General features: G+C 35.8%; 1 protein-coding gene across 1 annotated transcript; it reads left to right on the forward strand.

Annotated features, from left to right (window-relative positions):
- The first annotated feature begins 9 nt into the window (after positions 1-9).
- On the forward strand, positions 10-25,875 carry LOC126968262 (vesicle-fusing ATPase 1-like). The gene is made up of 16 exons (XM_050813148.1): positions 10-235; positions 478-566; positions 3,168-3,297; positions 5,853-5,938; positions 7,005-7,150; positions 8,218-8,356; positions 9,979-10,121; positions 10,748-10,947; positions 12,198-12,330; positions 14,821-15,023; positions 15,576-15,764; positions 16,272-16,404; positions 17,188-17,345; positions 19,119-19,303; positions 19,996-20,154; positions 20,767-25,875. The coding sequence occupies exons 1-16, from the start codon at positions 224-226 to the stop codon at positions 20,900-20,902; spliced, it is 2,241 nt and encodes a 746-aa protein (XP_050669105.1). The 5' UTR covers positions 10-223; the 3' UTR covers positions 20,903-25,875.
- The last annotated feature ends 1,311 nt before the right edge of the window (positions 25,876-27,186 follow it).

Below are 27,186 nucleotides of genomic sequence, written 5' to 3' on the forward strand. Positions count from 1 at the left end.
TAGTATTGATCTGCAAAGTTCCACATCGGTCTCAAACCCCAACCCAATTCCCAATTCATTCATTTACTGAATGCAGCATTTTCGAACGGAACGGGGCGTGATTGGTCCATTGGCCGATGAACATTGAGGTGAAATCCAAATTATTGGTAGTGATTTTGTTGGTTGATGTCATTTCGCTCAACGTGAATCATAAAATATCATAACAAAAAGTCGAAACTGAAAAATGTCTTCAATCGTAAGTAACTAAAATTTTCTGTAATTTAATTAATATTTGTTATGAAATAATTAACTTAGGAATTCTACAAAAATTAAAATAGATCTCCATTCAGATATTTGTTTATTTTATATGAAAAACTATTTAGTCTTCTTTACACTAAGTAATAAGTATAGTATATAGTAATATAGGTAGTATGGATTCCAAAATAGCAAAATTCGCAATAAATATATAATTATTAATAGAATTACTGATGGTTTCAGCGTATGAAGGCAGCAAAATGCCCCTCAGATGAACTGGCAATTACAAATTGTGCTCTCATAAACCCTGATGATTTTCCAAGTGATGTCAAGTAAGTATCTATTCAATTAAATTTTTATTAAGTTAATTTTATTTAAATATCTGATTTACATCTGCCATTAGAGATGATTACAACTTATAATAAACAGATAATATTGTAGCAATTACTTATTGATATAGAACCTAGACACTACTACAAACTACTTAACTAATTCATATTAATGTGTGATGAGTTATCACAGAATTATTAAATTACATCAGACTGCCACAACTCTTTTTATACCCACCATCTCTGAAATTAAATAAAAATAATAATCTCATACAAACCAACAAACTAATTAGAAATTGCCTGAAAAAATATAATTATTTTTTTTTTATGTAAAAAACCATGAATATTATTTTTATTGATTGTTATATGTTACACATGATCAATTACGTCTGAAATTTTAATTAGAAAAAATATTAACACAAGAAGATAAAGCTTATATTGTCAAGTATTCTGTGATTTGCAATAATGTGAAGCTGCACATAATTGGAGACACAGTGGGTGCATCCAAAAGATAATACATAAGATAGAACATAATTAGGTATTTCCTTCAAATAAAACTAAGTGCAAGGTAAGGTAAGTAAGCATTAAGTTTACTTAATCATAAGTCTGTGCGGCACAGCGGTGGATTTACACTAGGGGCAGTTGGGGCAAGTGCCCAGGGTGGCAAATTTTGAAATTGAAAAATATTTTTTTTAGTCTTATCAAGATTGCTCAATATAATTAATTAATTCTGTTAATAATTTTTGGTTTAATTGATAATTCAAGAAATTCAATTTATCCATTATTTGTAAATTATAATTTTGGCATGTTTAGTAAAAATTAATAATAAAAACGATTTAATCAATGACTTCAATAGAGATTTAAAATAATAAATTGATAATTTAATTAGTATTTTTTTTTATAATGTTTCTGCAATAAATTAGTTATTTTAGTTTTGAAAAATAAAATATATAAACTATAAGTTTAAGTAAAATTCCAGTATTGGGGCGGATTATTTCCAGATGCCCAGGGGCGGCATTAAGTTTAAATCCTGCCCTGTCTGTGCCTGTAATATTAACAATAAAACTCTGCAACTTAAGTTTATATTTTAACTTCAAGCATTGGTTGAAGCTTTGCATTATATCTGATACTTTCAATCTGAGAGTGTTTAATCTGTCTTATAGTCAGCTTTCTGTAAAGTATATTTTCCGAATCAAAAATGTTTGGTTCAAGAAGGAATGTATTGATTCTTTAGACTTTAAATACAGTAAAACCCATTTAAGACAATTTCACAGGGACCCATCAAAAAATGTGTCTTAAGTGAGAAAGCATTAAAAAAAAATTATGCTGGATATGGAAAATAAAGTGTACCTACTACATATTATTAAAAGGCATAAATGGCATTTATTTTCTCAAAATTGATTCCTTTAGAATTCTTTTTGATGTCACTTCTAATAACTACTAGATACTACTACCGCTTCGGAAATTTATTATGTTATAACTACATGTTATAATTTCGTATATATAATATATAGGTATAAAATTATACATTAAATATATGTATTTAAAGATTATAGGTAGTATTTTTATAGTTCTGACTATTATTTCAATTTTTAACACTATGGTGTTATTATGTTTACGTTATTATAATTATTTTGTTATCATTTACTTTGGTTTGACATCAAGATTAGATGCATTTAGCAATTATAATATTTTCAACACAATTTAACTTTTGCAGTGTGTCTTTGCTTCGATTCAAAGAAGCTACATAGCATCTTAAATCATTAACAGCTAATAATGTCAGGGTGTTAGACAAAATCAGAGTTAACTCATCTTTGTATTAATTTATCTCTTTTTGTGTGTTATTCACATACTCAATAAGTTCTTCAATTGATCGAATTTCGTACGGTGCCACATTGTCATCAATGGACTGTCTCACTGACCGCTAACAGCTGCCATAAGAGGTAATAGGGACATCGTTACTCCTCGCGTCGGTTGCCTCAGTGCTGTGGGTCGTGATCATCTCGACAGAGTACTTTTTTGCGTATTATTTGCCGCCATCTGCCCCTGTCGGAAGCAGAGTGTAAAGCGTCGTGGACAGTGGTTTCAAGGGCAGTGCGAATCTGATCGGTCCATCGCATGGGGCTCCTTCCTCTTAGTCTTCTTCCCTATACCTTCCCTGTTACCATCAGTCTCTCCAGGTTGTCTTCATCCCTTCTGGCGATGACCAAAGTATTCTAGGACCCTACGCAAGAAGATGGTAGAGAGCCTAGTCACAATGCCCAGCTGTTTCAGGATCGACACATTAGTTCGGCTATCCAAGGTATGCCCAACATCCTTCTCCAGCACCACATTACGAAGGCATCGATTCGTTTTCGGTCTGCTTTCTTTAAAGTCCATGTTTGAGCGCCATATATGAAAATGGAAATAATAGGTACATGTTGGAAGCGTATTAAACGGGATGGTGGGCGAACCATACTAAGCGTTTAGAAATGTATGAAAACATGTAAGTTTCAAGGGACTAACAAAATGGCGTATTATATGAGAAATCGTATTAGGTGGGTTCTTCTTTATTTTCATTGTGTGTGATAAAGTTTTCCTTAAGATATAAATAATCTTTTACAGACATATTGAAATATCAACGGGACCCTCTCAGCATTTCGTATTCAGTGTTAGATTTTACAGTGGAGTGGACAGAGGAACTGTTGGATTTTCAGCTCCACAGAGGAAATGGGCAACACTATCCATTGGACAGGTAATAAAACTTTGATAACAATTTAAGAGAGTTCTTGTAAAGCTTTTTATAGATCAATCTCATCATATCACAAAAAAGCAATTGTGTGATTTTATGAAACCACGCTGCAAGTGAAACTTTTTTTTACAAAATAACATAGGTATTAATATCAGCATAGAAAAAAAAACAAAATTTATATATTATGCTTTACATTTTCATAAAATAAAAAAAACTTTTTCAAGTGTGTGGGGTTCGAACCTACTCTTCGACCCGAACGCAATTGCATCCAATATGCGAACTGCAGGCGCCGCCCGACCGTCACGCGACATGCGACACATAGACGAAAAAGTTTAAGGCGATGTAATAAAAGTTTCACTTTAATAGGAAAAAGATTATGAATATCTTTTACTCCAAAGAGGAGCCTTGTTTCTATACAACTGAACACTAAAAAGAAACTAATCTTAAACTTTTTCATTTAAACACAACTAATGTGTAGGTACATTAGACACCATGTAATAAAACCCAACATTGTATGGTTTTATAAAGCTTGAATAAATAAATAAGAGGGGAAAAAGGGCATAAGGCTCATGTGAAGGGATGTGGTGCGGCAACCAACCATAGGTATCCACAACACCAGGGATTAAAAGATGTTGGAAAATGCTGTAAGCTTGAAGGTCCCTTAGTCGTATCAGTTCGGGAAAACTACAGATGGTAATTGATTCTACAAAGTGGCTGTATGAGACAAGAAGTTTCTCGGAAAATGTGCGGCTGTTGAAGGACAGTTGTCATCATGTGGGAGTTTGGCTGCTGGTATCCAGCTAAATAACTCCTTTGAGCAGGGTAGGGGATGCAGAGTGAGACTACATCTTAATGTAACACCGAAGATTCCAGCTAATCGGAGATGACTTCCTTGCCGTGTCGTTGTACCATTCAGAGAAAAATTTAAAGAAATAAACATTTTGACTGTTGCTTCTCAATACATTTTTGATAATGTTTTGTATGTTCATAAGCACATTGAGGAATTTTCTAGAAACTGTGACATTCATAATGTTAACACTAGGAACAAACATAAACTTGTTATGCCTACTACTCGGTTGGGTCTAGTTAGTAAGTCTTTTGTTGGGCGATGTATATGCTTCTACAATATGATCCCAGAAAATGTACAAAACAAATGTGTTACGAAATTTAAAAGAATTGTTAAAAAACTTTTGTTTGTGTGGGAAAGGTTAGTATAGCATAAACGATTTTCTTAATGACACCACGGACTGGGATTAAAGCGAACACCCTCAGGCTCTTTAATTATAAATGTTTATTGTACGATATTACATTGTAATCCATATTTTATATAAAAAAAGAAAAGCCCGCTGAGTTTCTTGCGCCCATTCTTCTCAGGTCTGAGGCAGTCTCTTTTGAATGAGTGGTAGATTTTGACGTTCAATAAGTGATTATAAATCCTATTTTGAATAAAAATATTTGAATTTGTCAATCATTCAAGCAACTCTTTGTTGTAATTGGTTAAATAAATGACTTTGAAAAGCAAAAAACGAGTTTGTTATCTTAGAAACTTCAATGACGGCTTCTGATATTTGTATGTCATCAAAATATATCAAATTATTACAATATGACATATAAAAGTAAAAATACATTCATTCCCACAGGACTTGTCCATATATAAATAATTATTATTAGGTTATTATTTATTAAACCGGATTACTCATGTTTGATCGGTGTCTGTACCGACTAGTTTCGGACCATTCGGAGGTCCTTCGTGAGTGAGTGTGGTGGGTTCGCGATAACGTCCCACCTCTTACTGTAGTACTTAGGCTCGTAGGTATTGGTGTCAAGGGGTGGGACGTTATTGCGAACCCACCACACCCACCCTGCTGAAGGTTCTCCGAATGGTCCGAAACTAGTCGGTATCGACAACGATCAAACGTGAGTAAAGCCGGATTAATAAATGGTTTAATAATGACCCACGAAAGTTTTATTAATTTAATGGTGGTTATTGCCTATTGTTCCTGAAAGATTAAGATTGCCTCCTCTTCAATTCACCTACCAATACATATTCCTTCTTTTCGTTTTCTATATATAAGCTCTGAAGATCAACCCCACTTATTTATGATTGCCAAATGATGAGCAAGTCAAGCATGGTAGCAGGAGTCAAGTCAAATTACTCCCTGTGACAGATGTGATATAATACAAACACTGAGGTAAAAAAATTGGCAGCTATAGACAAAAATGCTATTTCAACAATGCACAGTATATACACATTGAACTTTTCACTAAATCCATTCAATTTCACTTTTAAGATAAACACAGCTCTTATGTTGCACAATGTGTCAGCTGTAAGGCTACAGATATACTGCTATCATTTCAGTGACGCGATCTCACGATATTTCAGCCATTCAAAAGGTGTAACTAGCTATATATTTTTTAATTATTTATCGCCTGCGCCACTCATGAGCATGTCGGTGACGCGAACCCATACGAATTTCCCCTACCAAAAGTGCCGAACGCAGCTAAAGAAGTTTTCACTTCACTAAAATACTATTATGACCTCTATATTTATTTTACAGCCAATAGATGTCAGGATTTTCAAGCCTCAAAGTGCAGAATGTCTTTGCAGTGTTACACTGGAAGCTGACTTTATGCTGAAGAAAACGTAAGTCCTTTACAACATTTTTATTGATTATGCATAAAGAAAAAAAAAACATCTGATTAATGTTCTATAACAACTGGTAAATAAATACCAGTTTCTAATTAAATGAGATTAAATTTCCCTAATATACCAGACAGTAAATGCCTCTATGAACCTTTTTTTTTTGTGATAGGAAAACCAAATGAGTGAGTGGGTTGACTGATGATAACTGAAAATTATCTCTATTTATAGTTATTCTTGCCTTAAAATCACTAAACATTGTACACCACAGGCTAAATCTATAATTTAATCGAGTAATTACAATGGGACAACAAAAAACCGCCTTGAATTTCGCCTTTAAATTAGTGAAACTCCCAATTTCCCGAAGTCAAATAAAAATGCCCTAAAAGTTCGAGGTCGCATTCTTGAGTTCTTCGGACACGTCTTCCGGCGCGAGAGTGAGTCCATCGACCACCAGGGTAATGTGGAGGGTGCCATAGGGCGATGAAGGTTGCCGATGCGATGGTCCGATCAAATTAACTGCTGTTTGCAGTCCATTGAACGAGTGTAACCGGCTGTCGGCCAGCGGGGAAAAGTGGCGAATGCTCTTGGGTTAAATAACATCTGCCCCAAAAGAAGTCACTTCGTGATGATGACCACGACAACAGTGCGGTTTAGTTCTCTTATATAAGAAAGTTCACATGAAAGGGTCGATGTGAATAGCCTGTAATGTAATAAGTCATGAAGGATGCAAATGTTTGACCGTAAATTCTGCCTATCCTTCTCGGAGACAGACGTGGTTGATAAGTGATGAGAAGAGAGAGACCAAGTCGTTGACATGATCATCAGTAATAATATGCCCTTCTGCTAAATATTATTTTACTTTAAACGATAGATTCCGAGCAACCTTTAGGCATAACATTAGTCAACATAACCTTGAGACAAGATTACTCTCAATAACCCAGTATACTCATTCGCTATTAATGGACTTAACTCAAACAGTGCTTATAGAAGTATTTTTTCTTAAAAAGTATACTTAAAAATAACTGTTTTTATTATGTACAACAAAAATGCTTATATATTTTTAAAGAACATCAATGGAGCCATACGACTCCGAGCAGATGGCGCGTGACTTCCTCATCCAGTTTTCGAACCAAGTGTTCACTGTGGGCCAGCAGTTGGCCTTTGCCTTCCAAGACAAGAAAGTTCTATCGTTGATCGTCAAGAACTTAGAAGGTATGATTATTTGAAATATATTAACTGCAAATATAACTCTTAGTTACCTCATAGTCCCGATAGTACATAAGCATATTTAATTCGGCGTTACATGCTAAATACTTATACTGTGATATATTATGATTGTATTATAATTTAACTAGCTCACTGTTGTAACTGTTGATCGTAGATGGGTGAAAATTTGAAGTTGTATGTATTTTTTAATGCTGACTCATAATCAAACAAATTAAAAAAAAAGTCAAAAAAATTTAAAAAAAAATCGTGTGGACCACCCTTAACATTTAGGGGGATGAAAAATAGATGTTGTCCGGTTCTCAGACCTACCCAATATGCACTCAAAATTTTATGAGAATCGGTCAAGCCGTTTCCGAGGAGTTCGGTCCCGCACACCGTGACAGGAGAACTTTATATATTAGATATATAAATGATAATTGTGCTAATCTAAGCTTTATAATGATGAACCATCAAAACCAAAGGCCCTGCGCATTAAAAATCCTCATTTATTTTACAAGCTACGCATTTTAAATAAAACATCAACGTTGTTGAAGGTAGAAAAATTATCCGCTGTGATACCTCTAGCCGGCATCCTATATAAAGGAGGTTTGACGTGTGACCACTACAACGTATCTTCACATGACCGTACTAGGTTCCTGTGGTACAAAAAATATTCATTGTATGAAAGATAATGACCGATATGTCACGTGCCTCTTGCACAGAGCGTCAAATATTGTTTTGTGCTTCGCTGATAATACGTTCGTGTGTATTTTTATCCGTGTCTGATACGTCCATAGCCTGGTCATTGTATGTAACGTAGTAGGCACACACTCTTTAGATTTCAATACCTCGGCTTATGTGTTGACCAAGAAAATAATATTTTATGATATTCCTCTCAACCTCCATACTTTTTTGTGTATGTTATTGATTATTTCAATGAAAATTTTTTTGTAAACGAGATGTGTAGTGAGAGGTTCTGGAAAATAGAAAAGCGAAGCGAAAATGTAGGCCTGACAGTGACGTTAGTAATGTCAGTGTGTTGTATCAATGTCTCAATAGTGAAATATGTTCAGCCGTGGACGTCCAAGCTCTGGCGTCCGGCGCGAACGCAGTACCACGCCGTGTCAAATTGGGACGACTGTTGCCTGACGCGTGCATCCAGTTCGATAAGGCTGAGAACTCATCGTTGAACCTTGTCGGAAAAGCTAAGGGGTGAGTGAGTTTGTTTACCATAAGTTTCTATCATCAAACAAACAAATATGCTGTGTTCGAAAATATGCTTTACTGGAACTCTTAATTCTTATTTTATTGGATTGATTAAATTGGGTTTTACAATGTAAGTGACGTTGTATTATATATCTTATATTATCTTAAATTTTTATTGTTGAAAGCATAAAGCTAAATCCCTGATAATTTATTGTATTATGTATCACACAAATGTAATTTACCTTTGAGATGCATTTGCGTATCATTGCCATCTGTTAAGTTCGGATTTGGTCCGACCGAACCATCGGACGTGGCCCGTAGGTCTACTCGCAAAATCGACAACGATATATTCGGAACGATACGATAATAACACGAATATATCGCACCTACCCTACTCTAACAAATGTTCGTATTCCATATCGTTTGTCGTAACAACATCGTAACCATAGACTAATATTTTGATTTTTTTACGATGTTAGAATTAAGCGCTTTGAATGAATTAAGCGCAAACGATCAACAAAATGACTTAAATTACTTGGTAGTAAATGAATCCTGTTGCATAGTAAATCACATATAATTATTTTAATTTTATTAAGTATGTATATTGTATGGCAAATATATCTATACAACTTGAATCGATAATAGCAACGACAGCTTAGAAGGTGTCGCGGAGATTATCGTAAAAGTGACGTTTGATTGTTTGTCGAATTCGAATATTCGTATCTGACATTTTCAACTAAGAGTAAGGTTAGACCGAGAATATCGAAAAATGTTTCGTTCGTTCTATCATCGTTTCGACATTGAATACGATGTAACTAAGAGTAGAATTCGACACGACAAATGCCACGATATACCGTCGTACCATCTGGTAATTATTATAATATTGAGCGATGGACAATGCGACATATCATCAAATGTCAATCTTACATGTTTATGCAAATAAAAACTGACTTTTTAACTTTAAATATGGTTGGATACCAGACCGCGTCGGATGGCCGTACCAAATCCGAACTTAACAGATGGCAATGATACGCAAATGCGAATATTTAATACATTATAACACTCCCCTAAGGTGAATATTTCAATTCATCTATCGAGCATTCAGAATGTATTCTCTTTATGATGAATGCCTAATCGCCGTTGACTTTACAATAGATGAAGGTGGACCATTATGTATGTCTGGCTAAAGCCCCTTGCCATGTCCATGTTCGCGAAAGAGCTAATAAGGCTAATGCAGCACTAGATCATTGAACATTCGCACGACACGCCACAAGTTAGGATATCATCCCCACCATCTGGATGTGTGGCGGTCCTCCACAGTGCGGTTTTCAAGGAGCTTTCTTCCGCATACTACAAAGCTGTGGAATGAACTTCCTTGTCCGGTGTTTCCGGAACAATACGACATAGGTACCTACAAAAAAAGCGCGTACCTTCCTTATATGCCGGCAACGCTCCTGTGATTCCTCTGGTGTTGCAAGAGAATGTGGAGGGCGGTGATCACTTAACACCAGGTGACCCGTACGCTCGTTTGTCCTCCGTTCCATAAAACAAATTGAAATTGGTGTCATTTGAGTGAGCCGAAATGCCGCTGTTCAGTAAGTAAATTTATAGTTTTAATTTTAATTCAGGAAACAGCCACGACAGTCGATCATAAATCCTGACTGGGATTTCGGTAAAATGGGCATCGGCGGTCTGGACAACGAATTCAACGCGATATTCCGAAGAGCTTTCGCATCCCGTGTGTTCCCACCCGAAGTAGTTGAGCAACTGGGTATGATTTTCTTTGCTTTATAGAATGTACTAGAATGAGATAAGTAGAGGTAGAGGAGAGGATGTAGAGGTTTAGCATATAACACTAGAGTCTAGACGAATGCAATGACCTTAACCTCTATGTGCCGAGTATTTAGGCATATTGCAGTACAAAAATTATTATGCCCATATATCTATGTATGGTGTCTGGCCACAGTGAGATTCTCTAGGACCTTTATTTACACGTACAGCGTTTTATATTATATATAGATATTTTGTTATATACTTACCCAAAAATCAACCGAAATATAATATGTGCTGCCCAATACATTGCCATATCGAAGTAATGTAAATAGGAAGGCGTGAATAGAAGTGAAATAAAATGACAGCTCGTGCTTGTCAAACGCGCGTGAGTATAAACATACAAACGTTAATCACTGTCAAAATGTGTCCCTATTAGGACGCCCTCGCGTCACACGATTCGCGCTCTAATAACAAATCTTAATTTGACGGTACCTTCACAAAATAAAGCGCGTACCTTAAAAGCCCTATATGTCTTGTGCGCTCGTTTGTCCTCCTGTACCATAGAAGCAATGGTATTTCTTTAAATTTTAAGTGTTAAAATAATAATATTTTGTGAATTTTTAGGTTGTAAGCACGTGAAAGGTATTCTTCTGTATGGCCCACCTGGTACTGGTAAGACACTGATGGCTCGTCAGATTGGGAAGATGTTGAACGCCCGTGAACCGAAGATTGTCAATGGGCCGCAAATATTGGACAAATATGTTGGTGAGAGTGAGGCCAACATTCGACGCTTGTTTGCAGACGCCGAGGAAGAGGAGAAAAGGGTAAGAAATTTTTATAAACAAAAATTATGTCAGTGAGAGTACCGCCGAACGAATTCACCCCTGATTGATGCATTATTGAAAATTTTACGAAAAGGACCCAACTAATTGACCAGTGCTGAAAACTTTGAAAATGATAATAAGTGAAACAAAATAATAGTGGGATGAAACTTATTGGAAAATGAAGAAAATATAACAAAAATGAAAGGAAAAATAAATTACGTACGATCCGAGGTCGGGAAGTGGTGTTTTAGGGTAAAAAACGGTTTATCTCAAGTTCGGCATAACTACAAGTCCTATGGAAAAAAGTTAATCGGCAAAGTTGTAGGCATTAAAAAGATCTACCACTTTTGTTTTGACACTTTTTTCACATAACCTCAAAATTTATCTGAGAAATTCAATAAACCAAGTTCTTGGTTTTTGTTTTTATACCTCTTAAGTTACCTCTTTATATATGTAAACATACTATAATTTATTTTAATTGAAATATTTATTTTCATAACCTTATTTTATCTCAAATATCGAAAAAGAACCCACATTTTCAATCGAAATCTCACCCGTCATAATGGCAGCCATTTTCAAAACGTCGGCGTGTTCTGTTTGTTGAAATCTCTACTTTCCGATGGTGTAAAAATATAAAAATTACAATGATAAATGTGCGGAAAATTTAGCCCATCAAAAGGCATTTCATAGAGAATACATTATCTAGAATACAATACCTGTTAATTCGTAGCAGCAAAAATATGGATTACAATTAATCAATAACAATGATAAAAAAAGGATAATATAACACTGAATCATTATCCTTTTACCTTTAAAAATAGATTTGATGGCGGAATTTTATAAATAAACTTCAATTTATTATAATATAATTATATTTTTTAAATTAAATCTTTTTTTATGGAAAAGGTGGACAAACGAGCGTACGGGTCACCTGGTGTTAAGTGATCACCGCCGCTCACATTCTCTTGCAACACCAGAGGAATCACAGGAGCGTTGCTGGCTTTTATGGAAGGTGTATGCGCTTTTTTTGAAGGTACCCATGTCGTATCGTCCCGGAAACACCGGCACAAGGAAGTTAATTCCACAGCTTTGTAGTATGTGGAAGAAAGTTCCTTGAAAACCGCGCTGTGGAGGACCATAGGACCACACATCCAGATGGTGGGGGGATGATATCCTAACTTGTGGCGTGTCGTGCGAATATACTCTATATACTCCTAATAGACCATGCTATAGTAATTTTATCATTCCAGTGCGGTCCAAACAGCGGCCTGCATATCATAATATTTGACGAGATCGACGCCATTTGCAAAGCCAGGGGCTCGGTTGGCGGGAACACAGGCGTGCACGATACTGTCGTCAACCAGCTGCTCTCCAAGATTGATGGTCAGTTCTTGACATGAATAAACACACATACAAAATGTTATTTCCTTTATCAAGTATGCACATAAATCAATATTCATATTCATACAGTCTATCATAAGTATATTCTTTTCTTCTCAAGTTAATCATCAGTATATTCAGGATAAATTATTAGTCTCACATCGTAATTTAAACATTATATTCGAACACTCACATTCACTCACACCACTCACATTCACTCACACTTCTCACATTCACTCACACTACTCACACCTACCTACTCACCGTTTCAGTTTCTCAATATGGATACGATTTCTTCTTTTCTTTCTATTTAATTTTTTCTTGTAAGTTTTTCTAGTATTTTTCGTTTTTGTCTTAAACTACTTTGTCACATACTTATTGTACTGTTAATAGTATTCCTTTTAAATGGCGTATCTATTCTGTATAATTTTTAATATACTCTTTTCATGTTGTTAGCTGTAAGGAAAGAAATATGTGTACTAAGAAGTAACATGTAATATGAGGCATTGGGTGTGTGTTAGTGATAAGTAAGGTGTGAGAGGTATAATAAGGTGTGTGTGAGTCAGTGTGTATTTGTGATCAAATGAATGAATCTTTTATATGAGTGTTGTTTGTATGTCTATATTAAAATGTAAATACGGTTTTATTAATATTATGTTTGTGTTAAAAGTTCTTCAGTATCTGTATAAGTGATTGAATTTATCCAACCTACTAGCATTTTCTTACATTCATAAAGTTGTTTTGGATGGATATATATTTCCTTATTTACCCTGTTATAAAGTGTGAATACTTCTATTAATGTTCTTCAAGAAACAGTCTGTTGTTGTATTTACAAATCTTATCATCCACATCCAATTATTTATTGTGCCTAGTGGAAAGGGAAGGTATTTCAATATCTTTTGACTTGGTGAAGCTACGACTTTCCTTATTGTTTTGACATATAGCTGTTGTCGAAGTTTGTATATATCACACTTCTATTTTATGTATCTATAACAATAGAGAAAATACAGGGTTTTTATGATGAGTTTAAATATCGTCCACTAAATTATTGTTCACTTACTGTAGGGCTCTTACAAATAAAGAAATAACACATTACTATATTATAAATAGGGCGCTCTGAGAAGTCTAGTAACATTCCAGGAGTTTTCTGAACTTCTGAAAGATGCTAGGTTGATTGGTGTAACCGGTCAACACTGCAAGCAAAATGGACCCAAATAAGGGGTTTAATCGCAGAAACAGGAGCCCCTTTGCCACACCATTACTATTTAATAAAAAAAGAAAGGGTAAATATTATTATGTTAGGTCTAGACCTAGGTCAGTGGTCGGCAAACTTATAGCCAAAGAGCCAATTATGAACATTACAAGAATTAAAAAAAAATTGTGAGTCAAATCTGCTTTTTTAGTATTTTTTATTTCACTAAATAAGTAGTACACTAAATGTGCTTGCATCTTCTTGGAAAGTATGAGTAAGTCAGGTTTGTATTTTGTTGTTTTTAATGTAAGGTAAGCATGATTCCAAGATCTCATCAATAAGGCGACTTCTCAGTTAACTCTTGATAATGTTTATGCTTGAAAAAGATTGTTTGCATAAATATAAAAAGGGAAAGAACAGCAAACGCGAGCTTTTTCAGCTGATAGTTAGAGTCAGTAATACTGTTCCAAGCGTTGAAAATTATCATGTCTTCCTTCTCCAAGTCATTAATAGCAGACCACTTGTGATGTGAACTAAGATCACATTTTTCCGTCTCCAATATTTCCAATTGAACACGAAAGACATTCGATTTTAAAGCGCCATATCAACTTGTTTTTTTAATCCAGCAATTGTATATCAAAGCTACTATTACGCCAGAGCCGTACTTAAGGAGCCAAAGAGCCACGTGCGGCTGTGGCCCACTGTGTGCCACTTTGCCGACCACTGGTCTAGGTTAACAATTTTGCTAAGCTATTTGTTCAACAAGTGAGCAAAGTTTTATTTTTTGCTGCGAGTGCTGACTTTAAATCACGAATTGGCGAAGTAGCCTAGAATTGAATCACGAGCGTAGTGAGTGATTCTAATGTAGACTACTGAGGTAGTGAGTGATTTAAAGGCACGAGACAATAAAACTGTGCTCTCGTGTGAAACATACATCTTTTCACTTCGACTAGCAAGGAAAGTGTTATAGGTTGTAGTAAAAGGAACAATTAAGATAATAAATTTTTGGGACAATGAGATAATAATCTAGGCTAAAATGAGTTTCGGAACGCACCGGATCGCATTGTTTATTTATTTAACGCGGAGTAATTCCCGTATGTATGGTCACGTGGGGTTCGAAATTTAAATTACTTTGCCTCACGCTCGCAGCAAAAATAGTTTTTGCTGCGAGTTTTCACGTAGCAATAACGACCATTGAAAATAATAAAGTAAGCATAATGTACCAATGATGTGTACTCTAAATGCATTATTATGACTGCATTTAGAGTAGCATTAACAGCACGAAATACTCGTATATTCAGGCGTGGACCAACTGAACAATATCCTGGTGATCGGCATGACGAACAGACGCGACATGATTGACGAGGCCCTGATGCGACCTGGTCGATTGGAAGTACAGATGGAGATCGGACTACCTGATGAGAAGGGCAGGGTTCAGATCCTGAATATTCACACTAAACGCATGCGCGAGTATAAGAAGATTGCCGAAGATGTGGACTCTAAGGTTATTCTTCGAAATATCGTTCTTAATTTCACTAACATTAATAATTAATTAACTAACCTAACATTGTTGTCTATACTTTAACATTGTATTCAGAGAGAACTTCAAAGGCATTTTTAAGATTTGCCGGTATTATACTAAACATCGTATTAGCGCTTTTCACTGTTTCGAGATCAAACCTTATAATTATTAAAGATTGTATTTTAAAGATTTCATTTAGTAACAAACTACTGTAATAATAGAATTTAAAACATTTTAATTGACCACTCCGTACCGGTGCTACAACTAGAATGCCGGTATTCGTGGTCAACTGACATTTGACAACGTCATATTGGTGTTGTCAGTTGACTGTCTATATTTTACATATTAATAGATTATTACAATTTAACAACAAGATGTATTATTAAATAAATCATGCTAATTAAATAATATAAACCAAATATAAAAATTTAAATGAATTAAAATTATAAATATGTTGATAACGCTAACAATCGGCAAATAGATTGACCATAAATTAGTAAAAAATATTGCAACATTCTACCATTATCATAATAGGAATTGGCTGCGTTGACTAAGAATTTCTCCGGTGCGGAACTTGAGGGTTTGGTTCGTGCCGCGCAGTCGACCGCTATGAACAGGCTGATCAAGGCTTCAAGCAAAGTGGAAGTGGATCCCGAGGCGATGGAGAAACTGATGGTGGAACGCACTGACTTCCTTCATGCGCTCGAGAATGACATCAAACCGGTGGGTTTTTGGTATTTTTATTGTATTATGAAGAATGTTTTTTTTGTCCATCAAATGAAAATAGGTATGGTTTTTTTTTTATGTCAAACAAAACAAATGAACTTCTACATAAGTCAACGTCCTAACGAAGCTATATAGTTGCACTGTAATCTTTCCAAAAATATTGTGACGATTCTAAAGTGCTTCTTTTTGAGAATAACGATTATTAGAATTTGCTCTGCAACTGCCGTTGAATGGTATACCATTCAACGTTATAGGTATACCTATTTGAAAATAGCACTAAGATGTTACTGCCCTAACGGAGTAATTAGGATAAAATTGTATGCCGTGCACATCTATGCTATCTCCCATAATCTCCTATCCCTTTTGTGTAGAGCGCACTGCATACGCAGGTCTATATATATCTGGGTGTCTCATAAAATATAGACTTAATGGTATGCTTTACTGAATAATAACAATTTATTACTCCAGCATCTTGGCCTACAATAATTATTGATTTCGATACAGGCATTTGGTACAGCAGCGGAAGCTCTAGAACATTTCCTAGCTCGCGGTATCATCAACTGGGGATCGCCTGTGTCTACCGTGTTAGAGGACGGACAGTTATACATACAACAGGCGAGGGCCACAGAAGCTAGTGGTAAGAATCTTAAACTGTATTGTCACCAATAAGTCCAAAGTTTGTTTCCGTAAACTATGTTTAAATTTGTGTTTGAAGTATAGGTATTCTTATCTGGTAAAAAGTACGCCTAGTTTGGGCTATATAATTTGTGTAAAAAGTGCGTCATTACTACATATTTGATGTCAATAATTATTTGTGCTTATTAAGAGACGCCTGGCTGTTTACGATTTATAGTTACCGTGGGATAAATGATGCTCTTGGCAAATTCCTATGCATAATTTGCTGTACTGTGCCATATTCCACTCCAGTTTTACATGAGACTACGGGAAAATTACGAACCCGGTTAATTTTTTCAAATCGTGTCGTCATACGTCATACTACCTAACCTAAATGTCACTAATTGCAAGCGCCTCATACTTGAGATGGTTTAGAAATAGACACTGATAGAGGTTGGATGAAGGAAGATTGGTTGCACAAAATTATAGTGTGACCGTGGATGAATGTATTGAGAAACGATGTGTGCGTAAATTCCACGATGTTGCACCGGTAAGAGCCATGTCAAATGTGTCTAGAATAAAAAGGGCTTGCATGGAAGTAATAAATCCCAGGAGAGAATATCAGGAGCCTGTCATGACCTCTTAACGCTGGTTTCGTGAATATAAATGTAGTTTTTTTTTATTATTCCTTCTATCAAAATGTCAGCACTATTGATTATTGTGTACATACACAGAAATAGAATAATGTCTTGATTTTCTAAAGTCTATGCACTACCTATGCATTAAGTTCTTTCCGGAATGTCAGGTCTAGTATCAGTGCTGCTAGAGGGTCCCCCTAACAGCGGCAAGACAGCGCTCGCAGCTCAGCTGGCGAAGCTCTCGGACTTCCCCTTCGTCAAAGTCTGCTCCCCAGAGGACATGATCGGATTCACCGAGTCTGCGAAGTGCCTGCAGATAAGAAAGGTATTTTACACATTTTTTATTGTCTTTTTTTTTTCAGGGGACATAATCTGTAATGCGAAGTATAGCTATTCCAGGTTTAAAACTTTTTGCCATTATCATACCTTTGTCACTACAGCATTACATGACAGGGAGAAGTAATTTTGAACTTGTTAGCACTTAGTTGCTAGAAGCGCGTTGTGTTCCCCTGTAGGTAGTTGATGCGGTGATAAGCTTGTATATGCACGAGTCGATTTTTTTATGATGAATTCAATATACAGGTTGGCGCAATATAACGTGCATTTATTAAGTATAGGCTAAAAAATAAATATAAAAGGTATAGTTGAAATAAAATATAGAATGATTAGGTAATTGAATGTAGTTTATTTTTTTTTAAATAACATCATCTAAATGACGGACCTCTCGAAGACGGCACTCCTCTAAACGCGAACGCAGATTTGTGAAAACTCTTGTCAATAAATCTGGGGTGATAGCTTCCATTTCCTCACGAATATTTTCCTTTAGCTGACTGATGTTCCTCGGATTGTTCATGTAGACTTTATGTTTGAGGTATCCCCACAAAAAAAGTCAGCAGGCGTCAAGTCAGGGCTACGTGGACCAAGGGATATCACCTCTTTTGGAAATTAGTCTTACAGGAAACATCTGTCTCACAACCGCCATAGAGTCATTTGATGTGTGACAGACAGATCGCTCCGTCTTGTTGGAAGCAAGTCCCCGTATTAGCTATGCTCAATCTCGCAAATTCTGTCGTCAAATATCCCTCTAACATCGCAACATAGCGGTCGGTGTTAACGGTGATGTTTCGTCCTCGTGAATCTTCAAAGAAGAAAGGGCCAATAATTCCTTTGCTTGAGATTGCTGCCCATACCGTTACTTTCGGTCTATGCAGTGGATTTTGATGTTTCATTTTTGGATTCTCGTCGTTGAAATAGCGACAATTTTGTCGGTTTACGAACCCATTAAAATGAAACTGAGCCTCGTCAGAAAAAAGGATGTTGTCAAAAGTGGAAAATCGACTAAGCATTTCTTAGGCAGATGCCAACCTTGCTCCGAAGTCGGCCTCTTTTCATTCCTGTGTTAACTGGAGCTTATAAGGTTGCAGTTTAAGATCCAACTTCAAAATTACTTGTAAAGTGCTGTAAACTTCGTCGCGACAAGCCGCCGATCGATTCCGAGTAGACACTTGCGGATTGTTTCCTACTGACTCCTTCACCCTCTCAATATTCTCTGTGGTCCTAGACGTTCTTGGACGACCTTTTGCTGGTGGTTTAAACGTGGAATCGGTCTCTTCAAAACGCTTTATCCATATTTTAATTAAATTTGCACTCGGAGCTTCATTAATGTGTGTTAATCCATATTCAGAACAATACATTCGCCTTGTAGAGATGTATGAACGACCGTTCTCGTAAAACGTGCGACGCTTCCCGTCGAAGTGACTCATGGTTACTAAAACTCCACGAGTGCCACTATCCAACCAAAAAAGATGACGTAATATGCACGTTCTATTGCGCCACCCTGTATGATATTGTAAAGTGATCCAACAAAAATACATAATGCCTTACACGAGTAAGTAAAAAGGTAATTGTAAATTACTAAGTAAAATAAAAAGATTTATTGAGTACAGTAGATTGATCAATCCACACACATCGTAAACAAATAAAGGTATTATTCGTATATACGATCCTTTTATTAGCTCCATCAACCATATTTTAGGAAAGATACGGTCGGTTATATTAACATAGGATGTTTACAGTACATAATGGTATTGTTGAACAGTATTTCGACGACGCGTACCGTTCGAGCCTCTCGTGTATCCTGGTGGACAACATTGAGCGGCTGCTGGACTACGGGCCAATCGGTCCACGTTACTCCAACCTCACGCTGCAGGCTCTGCTCGTGCTGCTAAAGAAACAACCGCCCAAGGGACGCAAGCTGCTCATCCTGTGCACCAGCAGCAGGAGGTATATAAACTTTAAATATATTCACTATGTGAATAGCTGGTACTGACTGACCGAGCAGCCTCGAGAGGAAGCCTCGGTCGTTTGCCGCGGGAAACCGCCTCGGTCTATAGATATTTTTCATGAGGCTGCCGAATACACAATCCACCGTCATGCTGATTCAGCATCGAGCACTCAGTTTAACGCATGCCTAATAACGCGGCTAATAGCCAGTTTTGCGTAAGACCGTAAGTTCGGAAAGCAATAGCCACCGCTGCCTTTATATTATTTATGTAAAAAAAAGAAAACGAAAACAAATTATAGGATGTCCAGAGCAAGGAGAGCGCCATTGTTATTTTAAGTTCTGTGTTCAGAATATTGAGGAAAAACCCATACTTTTAAAACAAGCAACAAACAAGGGAGGCAAAACACATCCATCTTGATTGCGCGCGGCAAATTTACTGATGCGCTTTTGTGCATGGAAGAAACCGACAATTTTCAGCTCGGGTCGGGCAGGTTTTGACCAATCAAGGATTTGCCTCGCGTAACTGCCTCGCGAGGTTGCTCGCTCAGTCAGTAGGTACTTACGCGGCTAATTGGGCACATTGCTTTGCGCCCTGGTTCATCGTGGTGGGGAAATAGGAAATACGTTCCCTTAAAAAGAACTCGTCGGAATCTGTGTTGACTTGATAGTATATCATGAAATAATTTTGCAGGCAAGTGCTAGAGGATATGGAGATACTGTCGGCGTTCACTGGTGTGCTGCACGTGCCCAACCTGTCGCAGCCGGAACACGTCATGTCCGTCCTAGAGGAGAGCGACGCCTTCACCAAGCGGGACTTGAACAAGATACAGCACGAGCTGAGGGGAGCCAAGTAAGTATTTATGTGAATAAATCACCGAACGAGCATGTGACCCATCTGGCCTATATCTCGCCTGATCAAAAGATACCACCCCTGTCGTGAAGCTAAAGACATTTAGTGCCAGATCGATCATTGTGATGAAAGTTGAACACAGTGGCTCTTAATGCCACTTGGCCTCTTACGACTATTTGTTGTGGGCTGAATTGAGCGGAATGAATATTAATTATTTAAAGCAGTCAATAGGCGTGAATATTTAATAAGGGCTTGGTATTTCTCAATCGTTAAATATATCTTAATTTGTGGTTTAGTCTTTTCTGAAAAGAATTGATATTCATCTGAAATCGTTATTGTTTCGGCCGTTACTTTTTCATAAAATCTATTTTAATTTGATATACCCTCTAAAAGACTAAGCATATTTTGTTATCTTGTGTATTAAGACATAATTATATACTGTATAATCTACCATGATCCACACTATTTTCTGGATTTGTTATGGACTAAAAATTTTAATCTTTTAAAAGTATTGTATTTACATCTTGTCTTTGGTTTCTTGTATAAATATACATATGTGTTGGGGCCGTCAGATTTAAAGTTGCACCCATTATTATTATTTTTTACTTGCAGGATTTTCATCGGCATCAAAAAGCTTCTCGCACTTGTGGACATGGTTAAACAGACTGACGAAGAGAACAGAGTCTTCAAATTCCTTACGAAGATGCAAGAAGAAGGCGGCCTAGATCTGGGCACTACTATACAATAAGAATCGCTTCAACCTTAGGGATTACATTATATGCATACCACGCGCACGCCTTCGTCCAACACAAACACACTTTCATTAAAATTTAATCGAGCTACAGAATGTTCGCCTTGCGCTTCCGACTTGAGAAGCTACGAGATAGACTATGATGACATTAGTGAGTGCACCGAAACAAACCCAGACTCTTATAGAAATGTCCGGACGGCCAAAGGAAATGAAGTGTCTCCAACAAAAATGCCTCTAATGAGAATTCGCAGTGTCGAAATTGTATTTGAAGATGACTTATCAACATACACTGATACAGGGCTGTTAGACCGAAGTCTAGAGTTGGTTCTGTCTGATAGCGACGATTCTACCAAATGCGTGGATGATTTGGAACATTTGCAAGTCGAAAGAGATGAAAGCGACGAATCGGTCACTTTGAACGCAAATATTGAACTATGCGATTATAATTCAAGCTCAAATAATGTTTTAGATCAAGTTGATGATATTGAAGTGATTGATGAAGTTCCAATGGATTCACTTACAGGCAGCGAAGATACTTTATCTCTTAATGCCTCAGAAATAGGTGATTCAGGAAGGTTCACTGAGGATGCTTGTTCGTCGCGCGTCGAAGTCGCTTTGCCCTTGTATAAAGATGCTTCGCTTTCTAATATATTTGATGCTGTCAATACTGAGGATAATGTTGAAACAAACAACATGTGTATTGAAGAACAGAGAAAGCTGCATGATTATGTGGAAAGCAACAGTGAGAGTTCTGAGGATACGGCAATTATTGAAGATAGAGAATCTGGTGTGAAGTATTTAACCCCCCTACATGATGTTCCCACTGACGAAGATCCAGAGCTATATGACAGTTATGACCTGCAGTATGATTCCTTTGTAGATTTGGGAAAATTTTAGTATTCTGTGTATAAGTGTTACGTTTATTGTGTTATGTTATTATTTGTTATTGTATATTTGTTTTGTAAATAGTAATTGTGTTTGTATAGTTGTGTTATAAATATTGGCATAAATATCCCTTAATGGACTAAACACAGGCTTATGCACAGATGGCTCGGTGGTATGCAGATCTGTGAATCATGTCATATCTACATATTACTATTAGAGCTTTCTTTGTAAATAATTTTCTTGTAGTATAATTTGTTTTGTAGATAGTGACATGATCACAGAAATCCTGGGGTTGTATGTAGGCAATAGCTGAATTATGGATAGTGTAGGTATATTCTCACAGCGAAATTTATTTATTGAATCATTAGCTTAATGCTGTTTGAATGTATTATATGGTGCATTTTATGCATATTATATTATTATTATAAGAGAAGAAATAAAATGCGTATATACAGGATTTTATGTAAGCCACTATCTCGAAAGACAGTCTTGCTATGTTAATTAGAAACACACGCTGCCCGGGTTTTATTGCTGGCCAAACCCGATTTTAGCCCAAACTAGTTTGTCACAAGCCAAAAACATCATCCTACATGTGTCATACAAATGGATTCAGTTAAAATGCTAGCTTGGATTATGATATTCTAGTTAACGCTGTTATATCAAACTAGGCAATCTTTTATCATACTACACGCATGCGAGACAAATGTTTACAGGTTTCAACCTGTTTATTTCGTCACTTGCTTAAATGAGTCGTGCCAAAGTCGAACTTATCCTCGGCCAAACTTGATCCTGACACATGTATGTGTAATCATTCTGCTGATATGGCCTAGGACAATTAGTTTGGTCTTAAATCATTTAAAATATATTTTCTAGGAGAAGAAAGAATAGTGTGCGTTTATAAGTAGTAAGTAGGTGGGAGGCTCCTTTGCACAGGATGCCGGCTAAATTATGAGTGCCACAATGGCGCCTTTTTCTGCCTTGAAACAGTCATGTGTAAACATTATCGTGTTACGGTCTGAAGGTCGCCTTAGCTAGTGAAATTACAGGGCTAATGAGACTTCTTATGTCCCATGGTGACGAGCGCAATTTTAGTGCCGCTCAGAATTTTTGGGTTTGTCAAGAATCATGAGCAGCACTGAATTTTAATGGCCAGGGCGTATTAATTACCATCAGCAGAACGGCCTGCTCGTCTCGTCCCTTATTGTCATAAAAAACACATTGAGGTTTATTAAGATAAGAGAAAGAAAGGCAGCTAGTGTTTGGTTATAATGATGATGATGTCCGCTGGCTATGGCGACCCATGCTTAATTGTTGTTGGCAAACCCAAACTTAATCTGTAACGTTCGTTCACCTATCGCGCAGTACAGCTGGCATGTACATTATCCGTCTAGTGGTACGAGGTCTTAGTAGTTAGGAGGGTGGAAAGCTTTCAAATTCGGCTTCGAAAAGCGAGCATCGTCAAACATTGTTACGTTGAGCGCCTAAAACGGTCGATTATAAGCCTCTTCTTTTCATTTATCGTCGGAACACTGCATGCTATTCGATTGCGTTTTATTCTGTCATTTAAAAAAATATAATATTATGTGCTTGTATTTTTTGTTATAAGAACTATTAATACTCATTGTTTGGGTTAAGAACTGATTCCAAGATGCGGCTGTATATTTTCTAACGACAGCCTTGTGCTTCACAACAACAACGTTCCCCGTACCACGAAGATCAGTGCGCGCAGCGATAATCGCCTGACATACAAATTGCTATAGTCTAGCGGCAGTCGTTACTCCGAGGTATTTCGTAATACTTCTCAACTCTCGGCGAACAGACTATCGTACTGCGATGATACGTGTTTCACATTAAATCCTGTATGTAACATTAATTATATTGCAAATATTATTATTAACTTGTTGACTATAGTTAAATAGCTGTTGTGAATGCTAAAACAAACAGTTCAATTATATAAAATTGTCACGTGCTAGTCTTTATGTATTCTAGTAGGTAATTAATAATTATTGAGAAAAAAATCTAATTACACTTAGTAGTGCTTCTCGTCGATTTTGCTGTTTAATATTAAAGAACATAAAGTTCAATTATTAATATATTAAATGTTTATTGAAATATATGTATTTAAAGCTTGTTGTTCTCTAGATGATTAAGTGTGCAATAATTGCTTGATATATGATATAATTAAGACATTCCAAAAGTAAATAAATTTGATTATTTGCTAAATAAAATGTGGTTTCAAATCAGTTAAAACTATTTGAATGATAATTTGGCAGACATAATTGCGGATATATTTACTGAAGCAAATGAGGGAATTTGAGCCAATATGGAGAAACAGATGCGTCTAAAGTCTAAACCAAAAACTAAGTATATAGCGTTATAGACGAACCCTGTGTGAGAGTGAGATAACTATCCTTACCCAAAAACCCAAGTGTGAAAGAGACGGGATAGGTAACAAACCGTTTTTAAAACAATTTAGTTTCCATTAGTCTCCTGTCAAATTGGAGCGTGTCCTCTCATCTTAGTGTTTTTATCGTAACTTTTTGTGTGTTTAATGGATATTAATTAAAAAATAGAACGGTGTCGTGTTCTGTATTAGATTGTGTTGTTATATACAGCAACAATCCAAATAAAGAAAACATTTCACAGGTCAGATTTTGGTGGGGTTTATTTTCGTAGAAAATATTTACTAAAATATTATTTTCTAAAGATTATATTAATCTTAAAAAATATGTGTCAGATAATAAAATATTGTATACGTGAATATGACGCTGTTTATCAATATGTGTCATAGGGATTTACTAAAAGCAAAATACTAAAACAGCTGTAGCACACATGAATATGTTAAATTTAGTCGCGCAATGATCAGGAGAGTGTTTGTCTATGACACTAGTATACTAAGTCTAAGGTCTAAATAACATAATATTGTTATTCCAGAAAATAAATTATGTTCACTACATTGTCCTAACGGCGAACGAAATTTATTGAAATTATAAAAAAAAACAACTAAATCATGGGAAAATTGTTAATATGGCTACTTAGTGCCGTATTAAAGACTTCTCTTGACTTGGTGATATTAATAGACAAAATAATGCCAAATACTTTTTTTTTATACTTCAAATTTTGGCAACAATCGTAAAGTTTTCACTTTATGTGTATTTATATAAAATATTATTCCTACTGTCGCGAATAATTAATATAATTCGAATTATAGAAGACTTAGGTCGATATCTACTTAGACTTTCTGAATTTATTTACCTAAAGTTTAGCTGAGTGTGATAAAACGCGAAGACAACTTTTGCATTAGGTTGTCTAATTTCGTTTTGCTGCGTTTGGCTGGAATTTCAGCAGTCAAGTGACTATAAAAATGAAATCAAAGATTATGCTCAGCTTACACACTCAGCTAAGTTTTACGTAAGTAAAGTCTGAGCAAAGCCATACGATCTATAGATCTCAGCCTTAGAAAGGTGCCGTGCCAAAGTCTTTAGACGGCCATCACTAAAAAAATTGTTATTGAATTATTTCATTCACATGAAATTTTGTTTTTGTGATCATCCAAATCATTTTCAAAATCTGCAAGAATATAATTTGAAGGACTAAGGAAGAAATAATGAAAATGAAACTATTTGATAGATACCTAAATCATAGTGGTTCATTTAAAATGTCTGTCCTGTTAATCGTTTAGCTCTCTCGTTTTTTTTAATGAATCTGCGCTTGACGTTATTTGAACTGAGCAAATAAATATATACAAAATACATAATATAACTGCCATTCTACCTTTAACTGTTTTGAATACACAATGTTATCTTACGACGAAACAATATCTCTTTTGCGTGCAGCATAAGGTCGAGTTTCGCTTAATAGTGGTGCAAATTAAAATCACGTTTACATTATTATATAAGAACTCAATTGAATTCTTAAGTACAAAATAGTTTGTCTTGAATGTGTAGAGTTTATTGATTCATTTGTGAAAATACATATACGGCGTAACTATACATAATCAGATTGATATTGATTTTAATGCCGTGTTGTATTTTTTCAAATTTTGATGATCTGTTGGTAAAAGTAATAAAATCTTCGGAAATCAGTACTTTCATTTTATTTCTTCAACTGAACCACATCTATCAATATATACATAAATCACAACGACATTGGAAATTTTATTCCTCAGCAACCACAATATAGTTAGTAATAGGTAGGAACAGATCCCCATAATATGCCGTTGCATTAAATCGTTGTTTTTGGGCTTCTAGGTGGTCGGGATCAAAAGATATTGAGGTTCAAACATTTCCCGTAGAGTCAAAGAATATATAAAAACGTACGGCAGCCTCACTCCGCAAATCAACTAAAGAAATAGGGACTTTTGCGGTCATACAATAAGGTGTGATTCACATCGCACCGCGCTACTAACTTACATTTTTATTCACCTAGAAGTTGCCTATCTTTCTATCGCGTGACTTTAACCTCTTCTGACGATATTAGGGTCGACTTCTTTACCTAAAACAGTACCTCCCTAGTATAAGGTCATCTTATAGAAATAACTGTTTTTTTCTATAATATAAAAGGTGTCATAGAGGTCCTACTCATAGAAGAAGAAATTAGTGACTTTTGGTTACTATGACTACAAAGTAGTTATTACGTTGTCATACTTATAAAAAGTTGTAATTAATTTATAAAATTATTTTCTTATATTAAATAATGGTGAATGCACTGATTTGCTCATATAACAGGTTATGGGCCCAGAAACGGGAATAAAAGAGAAAAATGAGTAATCACGTGCACATAGAACAATTGAAAAGAGAAAACTACGATACATGGAGGATCCGTACTATTAAAACTTGGCCTTTGGAGCTATGTTTCAAATAAAATTAAGAGACCAACGCGAGAAGGTGATGCATTGAATGACTATATGGAAAAAGATGAGTTAGCATTAGCCGAGCTATTTCTCATAATATCACCAGGCGAATTAAAACAAGTTAAAAATTGTCAAACAAGTAAAGATGTCTGGGATACGCTAGAAAGCATATATTATAGCAAAGGTCCTCCAAGAAAAGCAAGCCTATTAAAAGAGTTGATATTGAAGAAGATGAAAGATGGTGATAATATTGTCAATCACTTGAATAAATTTATGGATATCGTCGATAAACTAGCAGATATGGACATACCAATTAATAAAGATCTTCTTAGTATTATGATGCTTTACAGCTTACCTCAATCTTTTGAAAATTTTAGAATTGCAATAGAATCCAAGGATGATCTACCAGATCCAGACAACTTGAAAATATAGATAATTGAAGAAGCTGAGGCAAGAACAAATATAGCTAGTACAAGTGAACAAAACTCTGAACAAGAGGCGCTGTATAGTAGACAAATAAAAACTTTATTGTTAAATGTTTTAA

The sequence above is a fragment of the Leptidea sinapis genome, chromosome 15 (assembly GCF_905404315.1).
Source record: "Leptidea sinapis chromosome 15, ilLepSina1.1, whole genome shotgun sequence".
NCBI classification, from domain to species: Eukaryota; Metazoa; Arthropoda; class Insecta; order Lepidoptera; family Pieridae; genus Leptidea; species Leptidea sinapis.

What these genes read in the sequence shown, in the direction of transcription:
- LOC126968262 (XM_050813148.1), top strand. An exon ending in CCGAGGAAGAGGAGAAAAGG is followed by an intron (nt 10,948 to 12,197) that starts GTAAGAAATTTT and finishes TTATCATTCCAG; the next exon opens with TGCGGTCCAAACAGCGGCCT. An exon ending in AGTGCCTGCAGATAAGAAAG is followed by an intron (nt 17,346 to 19,118) that starts GTATTTTACACA and finishes ATTGTTGAACAG; the next exon opens with TATTTCGACGACGCGTACCG.